We start from the raw sequence: 15,461 nt of genomic DNA, 5'->3' as shown, positions 1-15,461 counted from the left end.
AGCTCCTTCCTTAGAGGCTTTTAAGCACAGGCTGGATGGCCATCTGTCAGGGGTACTTTGATTGTGCAGGGGGTTGGACTAGATGGCCCATGTGGTTTCTTCCAACTCTATTCTAGGATTCTATATACAAATCCATACCCACTATTTATATATGGATGTGTGCGTACTTACGTAATAATAATAACTTTATTTATATTCCAGTACCATCTCCCAAAGGAGATGGTAGCTTACATGGCAAAAAAGTGCAATCCAGAACATATGAAACACACAAAAGTTTGCACAATCAATGAGCAACACCAAATAACATAAAATAGCAACCTAACAATACTTAACAGAATATGACTCAAATTCAAATAAAATAACTAGTGACAACACAACAATACATTGAAGTTAAAAAGGAGCTATACAAACCAATATTGTCCCAGCCACAACCCAGATTAAAAAATCAACATTAAAATGACAGGGGTAAAACTTTGTTCTATTTGGGTCATCCAATTTAGATGACGCCTGGCCAATTATTGAAGGCCTGTTTGGATAACCATGTCTTCATCTCCCTCCGAAAGGATGCTAATCCATTCCCTTTTTCTCTGAGCAGCTCCCTCTTTCCTTCTGTTGCAACTGTGGTGGCAAACAGGGAGTTGTTACTCATAGAGCTTGAACCTTCCCAAAGATCTCAGATCTTTTGAGCATAACACAGTTATTGTGATGTGATTCCACTTCAACATATGTGACTGCATTCTGTAGCATCCCAGGGGAGGGCGCTAGAATTATCTGACTGAAATTTCTAAACCCCTCCTCTTTGAACTGCAAATCCCAGGACCACAGTAGTCAAAGTGGAATCATAGCATTATATTTGTGTAGAGGGAAAGGACCTCCAGTTCTGTCCACCTCAGCTTCTGGGCAAAACTTCCAGGAATCATCACTGGTAAGCCAGTGCATTTCCAACCTTTAAGTCTTCTGTAGAACTGTTCTGTCGCCGCTGGAGCCAAAATTAAATGCTTCTAAAAGAGGATGCAAGGCTTGCGTCCAGCGGGAAGCCTGGGAGCCCAAGAAAGAACCTTTAGAGGAATTTCTCCTATTAAACAGGCTTTAGGAGACTTAAACTTAAATACAACAGTCTTTATTAAGGAACAAGCAGGAGTTGTAAAATTTCTAAATAGTCTATTGGCTTTTGCAGTCTTGTTTGCAGGAAACAGGCACTATCTTCAAGAATCTTTGTTTAACAGAAAAAAATTCCCTTTAAAGCTCCTCCCAGGCTGCTGTGAACTTAAACCTGACTGGTTTGAGTCTGCTACTGGCTGAACTGCGTCTCAGAACCAAACAAACGTACCAGCAGGCTTGAAATCACTTAACTGAAGATGAAGAGCTGTTATTCCCTCTGGAGGTCCTCAGGGCTGTAAAGCTGTTCCCTAGAACCCTTTGGGAATCTGTAGAGGCCTTCAATCTGTTCTTCCCCAGGAAGTCGTTCTTCCCCAGGAACTCTTTAAAAGACGAAGCTTTTGCACAGGAGGAATGTCTGTATGCATCCTCTGCCTTGGCTTCTCTTGCTGTAACTAACTAAAAATGGCCCTTTCTCTCCAAAAAGCAAAAAAGGGGGCGGGACCAGGGATCCTAACTATAATTGGCAAGTGGCTTACCCTATGATTGCAGCCTATAACAGGAAGCCACCCTGCTGCAAAATCCCAAGCCTGGGATTGCAAACAAACATTAACTGCAAAGCAAACAAAATAGGAGCTCCTGGTACAGCTGTACCAGCACAAGCACTGTAGCTCAACATCTCAGCCAGCTAAAGCAGTGATGCTCCTATATTCCTTTTTTGAACCAACTTCTTCCCTTTCCCCTTTGTACAGTTATCTCTGGATCAGATCCACACCGACCCACCTCCCACCCCCAAGGAGCTGGACTGGGCCGAGCAGGGGTTCCTACCTCCCCTGAGCCCTCTGCGCTGTGCTTGGCGCCGGGATGTGCCTCTGGACTGCAAGATCAGCCCAGAGGATGCTCAGGCACGTGCCTGGACAGCCTACTACTATGACCTCTTGCAGTGCACCCTGCAGCAGGAAGGACTCCCAGAGACCATCGATCTCACCAAGGAACCCCGAACAGGTCAGTGTTTCCAGCACAGAAGATTCTTCAAAACCTGCAGATGTTTTCCCACTTTAATCCCAGTGGTTGTTCACTCAGAATGCAAGTTATTTGTTCTCTGATAAATGCTGAAATGAACATTTGAAGAGTTTCCCTTAGTGAAGGGTTTATCTCCCCCAGACATACAAATATTATTAACAAAGCATTGCTGCACATTTCGTGCAAGTGCCACACCAGAAAAACTAGTTTGTGAGAATGAAGGGAAGGGCTAAAACTTGTGTGACAGCATGGATTCCCCCCCTCCCCCAAATAATATTAAATATATATCTACTGGGACTGAAAGCAGCAGTTATGTCAGAGCAGGGGGACCTTGGGATAATCCCCATCTCACAAGCTTTTTTGTGTGTAATTTTGGTGGTGTCATATTAAATTATGAGTTTGCAGAATATTGGATATTATGTATAATGAATATATATTGGATATAATATGTAACAGATATAATATCCAACAATGTATGAATATAATGTATAATATATTAGAAAATATTGGCATATTGGAGAAATAAATCTCCATCCTTTAGCACACTTAATGTATCACTTCTGGGAAGGAGCTGTATTCAAGCACTGGCAGCTGAGAGACACCTCTTAAGTCCCAATTCGGCCATGATGTTGCCTTGAGGCCTTCTGTAAGCCTCTCCCGCTTGCTCACTCTTCCTGTTGGGTCATTTCCTTTCTTCACAAGGTTAAAATCACATCTGTGAGAGGAAGTGTGTGCTGGGGTGCTCTCTCTGCTCCGGTGCATCGCTTTCCCCTAGTTTTTAGCCCTTGAGCTGTTGAAAGGCAACTTTTGAAGTGAGCAATCCCTTATAATCAAACCATTTCCCTGCATGACTTAGAACCCCTAGATGCAGGGCTGCATCATGTTGCCTATAGTCCCTGGATCATCCTACCAACACCAGTTTCCCAAAACCTTCCACAAGCTTTTTTTTAATGTAATCAGTGCAATTTTAAGTCATTTTTTCTTCTAAATATTCTGAAAGTCCTCCAAATTTGTGAAAATACATGAAAACACCATACCCCCACAAGCATCTCAGAGCCCCATATTACTTTGAAATATCTGTTTTCCTCTTCATTCCCTCACAAAACAACAAAAGGTAGTAATATGATGTTATTTCTTCTCACCACTTTGAGATGGCTTATAAATGGAAATTTTTGGACTTTGGATGAGTAGGTGGTTATAGTGAAGGAACTGGCCCCTGGTCCTCATGCAGCTACCCAGCCCTGCTTTAAATATAGGCATACTTCAGTTTTAAAAGCCTCTGAAAAATACATTTTTTAAAATAAAATCTTTTCACAGCTAGCCAGCCCTGTTTTTTTCTCTCCTCCTTTTTAGCAGCATCAACACTGGGAGTATGGAGAATAGGGGCTAAAGAAACAAAGGCTTACAGTGTTTGACTGCAGCAGCATATCTGTACTAAAGAATGCAACAAAGCTTGAGCTGGGAAAGAATGGGATTGTGCTCTAGCCAATCCTGTTTTAGCAGTGCGTGCCTGCCTACACAAGGCAAAGTAAACAGCAACTGCCTCCAGAATCCTTTCTAAGTATGCATGGACAGCAAAATAGAAAGAAAGAGAACAAGATAAGCTTGCCCCACCAGTCACCCTGGCTTGTTAAACAAACATGTTTTGTCCACAAAATGAAAATCATAAGAGAAGCAGAGACTGTTGAAAAAAAAAGTCATCCCTGGATGCATTTTGGAAGGAGCTTTCATTTGGTCTCTAGAAGGTTTGACATGTTTTTGTCTACTTATGTGGTTATTCATTTCACATGTATATATTTTAATTTTGAACAAAACGTTTGCTGAAACATGCCAAACTAAACTTCTTTTTTGTGGTGTTAGCACCTATCCCTATTCTTTCCATATAATTTCTGTCCCTGGTACCAAAGGTTTTGTTAAAAATCTAATGTCCAGGAACACATTGATTATGTTAACTGAAGTATGCATGTATAACATCCAGAGAGGATTCTTAGAAAGCACTGAGATGATGAATAATACTTTGGAGAGTGGAGTTTGCAGTCCATTAACATAAATATTATTTATTTTATTTATTTTATTTCCACTTCTTTCACACCACATGTCACTTCTTTTCTGTTGCTGACCATGTCACATATTCTGTATCAGAAACTAGAGTTGATGTGGTCTATCCAATGCAATTTTCTGAATCAGCAGTTGACCAAAAACTGATTTGTAACCCTTTTGGTACTAATGTTGGAGAGGGGCCCCTGGTCAAAGTGGTTCCTGGTGAAGTGGCCCTGGTCAAGTGGTCCCTGATCAAACTGGTCCCTGGTCAAGTGATCCATGGTAAAAAAAAAAAAAAAAGGTTGGGAACCACTGTGTTAGAGCATTGTCCCTCCTGCACAGTGGCATTTCACAGAACATCTATGTCCTGGGACCTTTTCACACTACGTAATTACAGCACTTTGATACCATTTCTACTGCCTGATTCTATTTTATGGAATCCTGGAATTCTGTAGGAGGGAGCCAGGGAAGTTATAGTAGTATCAAACAGGGCTGTAGCCAGAAAAAAAATTTGGGAGGGGTTGAAATTTTCGGGGGGGGGGGGTTGAAAATTTCACGGGGGGGGGGGTTGAAACCTGCCTCCTAGCTCACGCTGAAGCAAAAAGTACAGCAGGGGGCAGAGCAGCCTTCCATAGCCTGCAGCTCCGCCCCTGTCAACCACCTCCACCAAGTCTGGCCTCCTTAATGAGAACATTCAACACACACACACCCAACTTGGTTGCTTCACTATATCGGCTATTGCTGCAAGTAATGACAGTGTGAATACATTGTCAATATTTGCCTGAGATAGTGCTTGCAGTTCTGGAGGGACTCTAATTTTTTGCATCTCATAGACTTAGCATGGGGATTTGGTTAACTAGTTAAAATTCATGAGTAAACCAGGTTTTTAAAAAAATCTGAAACATTTTGGGGGGGGTTGAACCCCTAACCCCCCCCCCCCCTCGCTACAGGCCTGGTATCAAAGTGCTATAACTGTGTAGTGTTAAAAGGGCCCTAGGATGGCAGACTTAATTGCACCAGTTCTGCCTTTAAATCTTTGGATTGTGAAATTTACAGAGAGGCAACATTCAGATTTCAAGATCCAATTATAAGGAGCAGCCTGCTGATTCTACTCTTATCTTTTTCAGGGTTTGGGCCATCAGATATCACCATCTGTGTCTTGGGCTCCCCTACTTCATATCTGTCGGTACTTCTAGAAGGTGGCAACCAGTGTCCTGGTGAGTTCCATTATAAAATCATATCTGCATCAGGTGTCTTCATATTTTTCACATTAACAATACTTCTATGTAGCTGGTAAAGAGCTAAGGAGCCTTGGAGTGCCCTATACCAACTAACAGGACAACTGCAGATAGCCACAAGCAGTGTGTCCTCAAAGCTTTGTTTTCTGCTGGAGTAACTTGTCAGGAAAACAACTATTCTTTCTGTATCTCCAAATACGTGACAAAATCGCACTGTGCTCTAAACCTGGTGCTTCAGATTCATCAGTACGTTCTGTCTCCGGCATCTGCCTGGTCCAAGATGTCTATCCATGCATGCTTTCTGCAGCCTCTCTTGGGCAGCTGCTATGCCATATTCCTGGCGTTCCTCCTGTCGCTTTTCAAAGGCGGGGACAGAGCTGGCGGTAACCAGAGCTCTCATGGCAGCTGAGCTGCTCGGATTTCTTTCTGGCCAAGGTGCCTCCAGCAGCATGGGGCAGGAATGAAGCAGAAGGTCAGCCCTCCAGCCTCCCACGCTAAGGCATAATCCCCCCACCAATCAGCAGTCGCTCAGGACTCCAAATTCTTTATTCAAATCTATGAATGGGGAGCCAGCTCTTCTTCTAGAATTCTGTGAGCTACCTCCTACTCAGAGTATATGCTCAGGAATGCAGTCTTTGAGTTTCAGTGGCAAAATAATTGAATTAGCAACGGTTCTTGTATGGAGTACAGTTCTCAGAATCATCCAGCCAGCAGAGTAATCATCCAAGTGCATTAGATGTTTGTTTGTTTTTCTTTTTGCATTAAGGAGTAGGTTATAGCCTGGTTATTGATTGTTTCAATATTTATAGCACTATTCCCTGACATTAAAATGGAGGAGATGGCAACAGTTGTTTTATTTATTTTTTTACCAAACCTTGGGCTTCCTATGCAAATTATGAATGGCTTAGTTTCCCCCATGCTCTGGGAACAGTATAAAGAAATACTGATGCTGCAATGAATAATGTTGAAATGCTGTTAATGAGATAATACCTGGTGGTGGCTCTGTTTCCCTCTCCCTGCTCAGTCCCTCTCAGTTCAGTGGTGCCTTATTGGAGAGCATGGCCGAGTAACACCTTCTGGAGACCAAGAGCAGGACAGCCCCTCTTTGCTAGCTCTGAGACATTTCTCAGGGCTGATAATTAGGCTGCTGATGGGACCAAGAACCTGTGGAGTGCTACCTCTCTCAGCTGCCACCCATTATTTTGGTGCATGTATGGCACAGGCTGCTAAATTCACAAAGTAGTCTGGGAAGAATTCAAAGTACTGACTATGATCTTTCATGTCCTACACAGCTTGGGTCCAGATTATCTGAAAGATGGTGACTGTATCCACATTGCAGAATTATAGTACTTGGATGCCACATTGACTGCCAAGGCTCAATGTTATGGCATTCCAGAATTTGTAGATTATGAGACATATACCCTTCCCTGTCTGAGTTCTGGTGCAAAACAAATCACAAATCCCAGGATTCCATAGGATTGCAGTTAAAGTGGTGTTAAAGTGCTATAATTCTGCAGTGTAGATGGTTTCTGCATTTTCCTATATGAGTCTTCCCAGGTTTCGGTGATGCTCTTGTCTCACTACCAATACAAGTATGTTTCATAAGGACGTGTAAGAGAGCCTTCTCAGTGGCTACTCTAAAGTTTCCCCCCTCGTGGGAATCTCCTCTTTGCTCTCTAAATAATAAATAAGACTTTTTTAAAAAATTAGAGAAGCCTTTAGCTCTTAACTAATATGGCAGAGGCTGTCTAGTGGGATTTGCTGAGCCTTAGTCTTTTATATTTCCAGCTGTTTTAGCTTTATGCTTTTTAAAGAATCGTTTGTTTTTAACTTTTAGATAAAAAGATTTAGCTGTAATATGTTTTAATCTGTTGTACGTTGCCTTGGGTTCTGTTTTATAAGGAGTCACCCACAGGACTGTTTTTGCAAGGGGCAAGATTTTCTCTGGTGTAAGACTTCTCTCATAACACGTGTGTGGGCTTGGTCTCCTCTTTCTCTGCTCTCTAGGCAACATGCTGCTGTGCCTGTCACCAGCCTGGCTCTCCAAAGTACCCTCAGAAACCCACCCAGGAGAGTCCTCTTTGCTGGTTTTCAAGGCTGTGACCTTTGATCGTGGTGGCCGCACAATGCTAGAAGAATTTGCACCCCCACGTCACGTCACTTACTTCACAGGCTACTTTGGGCCATGCAAGGTGCAGGGCCAATCAGCAGCAGAACTCGCCCGAGACCTCGACTGCCCCACGGGGGGATCAGGAGAGCTGGCTCGCCTGCTGGAGGACAAGCTGCTGACCCGACAGCTGATGGACCAGCAAGCACAGGTGGCAGTGCCCCCCACCTTGGCCTTCACCTTCAAGCGGCCATTGCCCCTACGAAGTGTGACAGAGGAACAGCGTGTTCGCATGGTCGAGCTGAGTGGGCGTGAGGGGCAAGACAACCTGCTTCAGGAGGAAATAACTGCCTTCTTGCAAGGCACTGCCATGGAAACCTACAGCCAGGTGAGGAGCCTTGGAGAGAGATCTAGGCAGGATGGATGTTACGAAAAGCCTTGTTGCAGAGCTGGAGTAGCACACACCATACATCCCATATCTAAGGTCAGCTATGCATGTGGCTTGGCAGCTGGCTATCAGGGTGGGCAAAGTGTAGCCCTGGGGTGCCAGTGGCCCCATAGGATTGTTTTTGAGTGCAGTGGCCTCTCAATTACGTCAAACTTTGTGGGGTTTTTTTCTCACCAAAATGAAGGGGGAATTTCCTCTCCTGGGAGCTGCCATTGATTTGCCTTTGAAATGGGTTGCAAAGATGCTTGGAATAACTGAACTTTTTTAAAAATTTGGGTTTGTTTGATGTTTTGTTTTTTTGTTTTGCTATTTGCATTTTTGGAAGCCTGTGCAGTTTCTAAAGTATTTCAAGAGAGAAAGTCAGTTCCTAGACCCAATGTATTTGCCCATCCCTGCTATTGATCAATGTGGGGAATGTCTTTCAGCCTAAAGATCAGGTTCAGTGCCATAGACACTTTCAGGGGCTGCTTCCCCAGTACCCTGTTGACCAAGTCAACAGGGCAAGATTTGAAATATCAACAAATGTAAAACTATTCACAGCTTTGAGATGTGCATTCTAACCTTTTAGAGAAAGAAAAATGTACTAAACTTTGAAAATTGCAAGATAATGGAATTGGGGAAGGGACATGACCATCCAGAAAACACTATGAGGGCCAGATTTACTGCAGGGCCTGAGATTCCTCACCACTCCGTAGTTATAGATCTCTTGAAGACAGAGTTCACTTGCAAAATGACTGTCTCTGTTTAAGCCCTGTTCTCTGCTGTGCTTCCAACAGGTTGTGGTGAAGCCATCAGGTTGGCGCTGGAATGGAGCCCAAGCTGTGTCATTCCATGCCAAGGCAGAACATGGCTGTGTCCTGCAAGCTGTCCTTACACTGCTGGAGACGCTAGAGGAGGAGGAGAGCATCTTGCTGGAGGCCTTCATTCCCACAGCTCATATGGTCCAGCCTAACCCTCCCAACACAAACAACTCTCCATGTAAGGAGATCTTTTAGTTCCTCCTGAAATGTCCTCCAACCTAGGGCTCAATAACTAATAATTTTATCCTTAAACAAATGCTTCTTCTGATTGATCCCATTGCATTTCTTTGTACTCTCCTGGTCTAGAGAGCTCAAAAGAGATCATAGAATCATAGATTTGGAAGAGACCTTGTGGACCATCCAGTCCAACCCCCTTACATCTTACAACTACTTTCCTCCCTCTTGCACTTTACTCTCAGCGTGCTTTTCTGATCTATTATTTCCACCCCTTGTTCTGCCTCTGCAATTCCAGGGAGAGTTTCTCCACAGACCACTTTGGCAGTCCGGATATGTGCTGTTGTCTGCAGATCCCGAAAAGACCAGCCTCTACTGAGCAAGGTAACAAAGGGGAAGCCTTGAGTTCTGTTGGGAATTAGTGGTTGGGAGAAAGGGAAAGACAAGAGAACCAACATGGGCAAAAAACCTATATCACTTTAAGTTAGGGATGTGGAAGTCTTTTGTTCTGTCTGCAATCAGAGCTGGAAATTGAGTTGAGAGGATGAAAATGCAAGTCTTTGTCTCTAATTTTTAAATGTCTTGTGGGACAGACACCAAAAAAATAAGATTAGTAGAGTCATAGGATACAAATTATTATTATTGTTGTTGTTGTTGTTTTCTTCCTCTTCCTTTTTTATTGGAACTGGGCTAGGTTTTATCTTCAGCTGCCAAATTAGCAGCTAAATTTTGTCTAGGATTTCCACCTGGACAAGAAATCCTCTTGTAATGTTGGGTTGGATCCACACACAAAGTAGACCTACTTTAATCAATGACACTTAAAGTTGCAATGATTAGATTGCCCCAGTGATTTTTATAGGTTTCTCCCAAGCGTGTTGAACCCTTTTTGGCATCTGGACCCAAATTCAAATTTGGGAAGGGCTTCAAAAGCCATATTACAAGTGCACATAAAGTAAGGCTAAAATGGTGAGGCAAAGATTAAATTTTGAAACCATGATTTTTTTTTTCCTAGCGGTGTTATTTTTTTTAAGTGGGATTTTTTTTTTCAGGAAAAGAAAAATATGCAATATTAGCCCTCTTTATAGATTGAAAGTCATTTATTTACTTTGGAAACATGAAACGGATTATGTGGATTATGCTTTAAAAAGTGGATTATGGATTGGATTGGCATAAAAAATATCATGTCCAATTTATTAAAAGTACCATTTATTCCCTGTTGAATCAAACCTAATTATAAATTGAATTTATTTTTTAAATGTTATTTTTGTTACAAACGGAGCCACAATTTCCTGAACTATGAAAAGTACCCAAGTGATAAGAAGCCTCTTTGCTTCTGTCAGGAGCAGACAAAAATAAATAAGGAAACAAATTAAAGAGAAACCAACCACAAGCATATAACAAAGAAACCTGTTTTGTCACCTTTAGTTCTCCAAAGTGCCAAGTAATGTAAGGTACTAATCCCCAGTAGTGTCAGATACTGTACCTAGTTTTATGTAAAAGTCTACCTGTTCCATTTGTAGAAATAATGTGGGGCAAGTATAAATACAAAAACTTTTATCTTAAAAACTGTATTCATCATTCTAAAAGAAAAAAAAATGAGTCAACCTTTTCCTCCCAGTTCCCTGGAGGGAATGAAGGGCTTCTGAAAAAAATGGGAAAATGTGTGTGTTTTTTCACTGAAGGTTTCCAAGGATTTTGTGTATGTTTTGAGGCCTTCCCATTTCTAGTAGAAAGAGTAGATTGTCAAATCTCAGAGAGCAGGAGTAAAGGTAATTTTACCCAGTTTTTACATTTTTCTCCATCACACAAACAGAGTTCAATTAACTGTAATGTATATCTACTCCCAGTGCAGCAACTGCCCAGCCTATACATCATATTCCAGTTCCACTAATTTCAATAGGTTAAAAAAAAATCAAATAATTGATTAGAGACAGGAATGGGAGTTTTCTGGCTGATGGAATAATCCAGAGTATTCCCATTCGCAGGCAACTCTAAACATGACTATATCTGGGTTGTTGTAGGTTTTTTCGGGCTATATGGCATCCTCAGAGGTAGTTTGCCATAGATGCAGGCGAAACGTCAGGAGAGAATGCCTCTAGACCATGGCCATATAGCCCAAAAAAACCTACAACAACCCAGTGATTCCAGCCATGAAAGCCTTCGACAATACAATGACTATATCTGTGTACATACAATTACAATCCATTCGTAAACTTGAGACTACTGGAGATGGAAGAGACAATTGGAGGCCGCTGCTCAGAAAGATTGTATTCTTTTTTGGTTGTTTCCAGGTTGTGTGTGGTTTAGGCCGGGCAGACAAACCACTGAAGCACCAGGCCACTATACCCCAGACTCTGGAGACCAGCCTGCGGCAGTGGGGTTTGAAGGATGAGTCCCAGATTGCAGCCATCTATGTGCAGATCAAGCAGAAGGCTGAGGCAGCCATGAAAGCCTTCATGGATATGGAGGCTGGCCTGTCAGCTGAACAAAGAGGTGGTCGCCGAGCACAAACTGACATTATTGGTGAGCTTTCTGAGTCAGTCATTACAGAAAAAAATATTTTTGGATGCTGAAGTTTTGTTTCATACATGGACACAGGGCTTTCAGGGTGGCTTGGTCAACATTTCAACAGGTTCTTGAGCAAATACATTTAAGGAATCAACACTGGAGAAGTTCTTATGGTCTGTGTTCTAGGGACAGGCTCACATCAGTGTCCTTGAAGTGGTCACAAGACCTAACTGTGTGGCTGCCGCTTGCAGGAATTCACATGGAGTTCTACTTATATTGGACATTTATTTATTTGCTTAGTTACTTATTAGTCACATCTCCATGCCATTTTATGGCTTACAACAATCATATGAATTCAACCAAGCTGGGAAGTGACTGTCTCAAGGTCGGCCAGTGAGATTCATGGCTCAGTAGGACTTAAGAATATGGATTTCTCAAGTTGCTCTCCACACAATGGAATGCTCTGAAACTTCTCACTCCTGTAGGTTAGGGATCCTAAATTCCACAGCCCTGGAATCGTGCCCCTCTGGAATTTCCCTTGGAAGTAGTTATGAACCTCTCTTAAATTCTGGTTCTTCATAGCCTTCTACATATTCCTTTCGGATTACATTCTCCATCCACAAAGCTTCAAAAATCCACTTACCATGAGGGACCTCTTGACTTATTATTTTTGAAATTACTGTTTTAGCTGCTGCAAATGCCTGACATTTAGTATAGCAGTGGCAAATGCCTGAACAATATCTTTGGACTATCGGTTCCCATGGAAATTGTTTTTCTTTACACAAATGAAAGACAGATAAGACTTGGTTGCCACTTCATTTTGATCTCACAGAATGTCTCAATTTATCAGAAACTGATAAGCTCCTTCTTTGGAAGCTTTTAAACAGAGGCTGGATGGCCATCTGTCAGGGTGCTTTGTGGATTTCCTGCATGGCAGGGGCTTGGACTAGATGGCCCATGTGGTCTCTTCCAACTCTATGATTCTACGATGATTAAGAGATCCTAGGTACAAAATATCTTTCTAAACCTTGTGATTAATCTTGAGGTCTGCAGGGATCCCTCTACTTTCAGATACAGTATAGTGTCCTAATGATTAAAGTTTCTTTCTGACAACACCAGAAGAGAGCTATTGCCTTCTCACCGTACAGGCTTTGGAGGCACCTGGTATGTCACAGTGGAGAAACGAGAAGCTGGGTTTATGGAGCTTTGGGACCTATACTTTTTTTTCTTACAATAAATCCCAATTCCAGCTAGCAATGCTACTTTTGAGAGTTTATTCATTCACACACCTTCTCTTGAGATTCCTGGAAGAAGCCATGGGCTCTGATTTTGTTGCGCAGCAAGCGGATATTCACCACGTCCCATGCACAAAACTCACAGACAAGACTAGAAATGAACAGGAAAAAAAATCTTTACTCTTAATAGCAGAGATAAAATACAAACTTGCAATGTTGCATACAAAAAACAACAGTGCAAGAAACTTACATAGTCTCTGTAAGTAACACAAAATAAGGCATCTTAAGTCAAATGAGAAAGCATACAGTTATACCCTATCGGGTGTGGTCCAAGATTGCTTGTTGGCCTATATTACCAGATGCTCATAATAATTACCATCAACACACACTTTTTATTCAACACACACACACACGGTCCTGCTACAACTTACTGTAACAGATTTTGCCTGGGTTCACTAGAATGTGCATTGACACAGCTAGGCCTTGTGGGCTGACAGGATGTTTTCTTCCCTCATTTTCCCAGGTGTGGATTTTCTCCTGAGCTCAGAGGAGCAGGTGTTGCAGCTGGTGGCCCTAGAGATGAACTCGCATCTATGCCTGGAGACCTGCTCCATCTTCGAGTCCATGGGCCGGGTGGTGGGCTCCCCGCTGGGCGAGGTGGCATGCCCCCTTGTGGAGACGATGCTGCGCCGTGCACAGTGCCACCTGATGGAGGGCAAACACGTGCTGGTGATTGGGGCCGGCGGAGTCAGCAAAAAGTTCGTCTGGGAGGCAGCCAGGGACTACGGGCTAAAAGTAAGATGCGGAAACCGGACCCTTGCAGCCCCTTGCAGGCTGCAGGATGGACTAGCTAGAGAAGCACCAAACCCCCACAGCCCCTGTCCATATCATATAAGCATACCTGGTGTCACCTAAGCCCAGAGAGGGGAGAAAGCCAGAGAGACCCCTTTTACATGCTATAAAGGGCTTGCTCATTTTATTTCAGGGTGCCGGCCTGTGCCAATTCTGGCATTGGTTCTTCCCCAACCACATTTTCCAACTGTTCTTGAGGCTGGCCATCATTATCAGGATGACTTTGAGCAGGGCACTGGAGGGCCCAATCCAGAAGCAATCTTCTGATGAAAGAGTCATTGGGGATGGAAATGAGTTCTGATCAGCGCTTGTGGATTTCAGGCACAGCCACAACTGCCTCTTTAACATTTCCTCTCCACCAATAGCGCTAAGAGACAAATACAGGGCACAGCAAATGAGTCCACCTTGTAGATTCTGGATCTTTTGGATCCCTGCTTCCCTCAAGTACCAGCTATTTGTGGAATGAAACATCAGTGGGTGGTTAGTTCCCCTCTCCCACTACTTTAGTAAGGTTTCTGACCTTGAAAAGCAGCCTGAGAAGTAGAAATGGATGCTTCTCTCCCCTTGTTAAGGGCTTGTGACACAGGAACCTGATCAGGGAAACCGGGTGGGGCACCTAGTGCTGAGTAACAAAGAAATATCCAGGCTGCTTTCTCAGTAAAATCCTCTTGACTTCCCTCCATTTTCACAGTCTTCCCAAACACCTGGGTTTTTTGGCCTTTTCCAAACTCTGGATACAACAGTCCCTTTTCAAAGGGTTGGGATATTACTACATGCTGACTGTTCCCTCCTTTAAAGGAGATGAGAAGACAGTTTCAAGAATGAACTGCTTTGGGGGTCTTTCAGCCTCTACATCATATTTCTAGGGCTCACAAATAATTTAGGTTGAAGATGAAAGGAGGGCCCTTTGAGTAGATGGAAGACTACCGGGGGGAACAAATGAGGAAAGGCATCTGGGGTTGTGGTGGGAGTATGGGTATGCAATAAGAACTAAGTGGGTAGAAAGGGACAGAGAAAGATCAGCTGGTGGTTTAGGCAATGGTTGTCGCAGAAGCAATTCTCTTCATTGTCCTCGAGGCCCAATTGTGATGATGCCAGCTTTCTCCTCTGAGACTGAGGGTTGTGTTTGTCCCTCTCAACTCTGTCCTCTTAGACCCTGAAAGGGTCACATTGGCTACACATATGCCACAGTTCACATCCAACAGCCGCACCTCCACAATGGGACAGTCTGTACCTTTATCCAAGGTCCACTTGGAAAATGGCTTAGTACTTTATAAAGGGAGGGGGAAAAATCTCTATTTGAACCGACTCTGTGCTCTGAAGTTGCTGGATGTCCATGCTAAAAGGCAGCAGCAGTGAACAGTTATGCCTGTCCCACCATCCACTTGCTGCTTGGGGCTCACAAGAGCCAGTGAGCTGAATGAAGATACCTCCTTGGTCTAATGTGAATCCAGATAAGTGGGCTCAGAGGAGATGGAGAACAGAAGTATGGCCCTGCTGTCCATCCCCCCATACAACTGGCTGGCTCAATTTCTGTCTCAAGACTCTGCCCCTCCCTATCTCCCTTATACTGCCAGCCTTGGTCTTGTCCCAGCACTTCATTCCCCTCCTCCCAAATTTGGGGACAATGGATCTTCAGTTACTGCAGAACAGGGAAAGCTTAGATCCCATCTCCCCCCACCTTACCTCCCCCAAGTCTGTGGGTGGTGGAGGAATGGGCACCTTTCCCAAGGTGGGGAACAGCTGCCTGCGGACTGTGCCCTCTTTCCAGTGAGCTACTCTGATGTGCCTGGTTCGAAGGAGCTGGCCTCCTCTGAAACTGTCAGTAGTGATGCATCTCTTGATTTTTCTCCCACCTTCTCTGCATCTCTACCCTTTTGTATCTTCCCTTCCCTCTTCCCCATCCCCGTTTCCACTCCACACCCTTCTCTCCCTCCC

At 43.5% G+C, this 15,461-nt stretch overlaps 1 protein-coding gene across 1 annotated transcript in view; it reads left to right on the top strand.

The window, feature by feature from the left end:
* Window positions 1–15,461, top strand: part of CARNS1 (carnosine synthase 1) — a 35,938-nt gene that overhangs the window by 17,500 nt on the left and 2,977 nt on the right. The window contains exons 3-9 of the mRNA XM_060772382.2: window positions 1,851–2,103; window positions 5,289–5,378; window positions 7,407–7,894; window positions 8,731–8,932; window positions 9,227–9,312; window positions 11,220–11,451; window positions 13,195–13,466. Coding sequence (XP_060628365.2) covers window positions 1,851–2,103; window positions 5,289–5,378; window positions 7,407–7,894; window positions 8,731–8,932; window positions 9,227–9,312; window positions 11,220–11,451; window positions 13,195–13,466 — 1,623 coding nt within the window. The remainder of the gene's footprint in view (window positions 1–1,850; window positions 2,104–5,288; window positions 5,379–7,406; window positions 7,895–8,730; window positions 8,933–9,226; window positions 9,313–11,219; window positions 11,452–13,194; window positions 13,467–15,461) is intronic.

This window comes from Anolis sagrei, chromosome 1 (genome assembly GCF_037176765.1).
Source record: "Anolis sagrei isolate rAnoSag1 chromosome 1, rAnoSag1.mat, whole genome shotgun sequence".
Taxonomy (NCBI): Eukaryota; Metazoa; Chordata; class Lepidosauria; order Squamata; family Dactyloidae; genus Anolis; species Anolis sagrei.
This window is presented reverse-complemented; position numbering and strand designations above follow the sequence as displayed.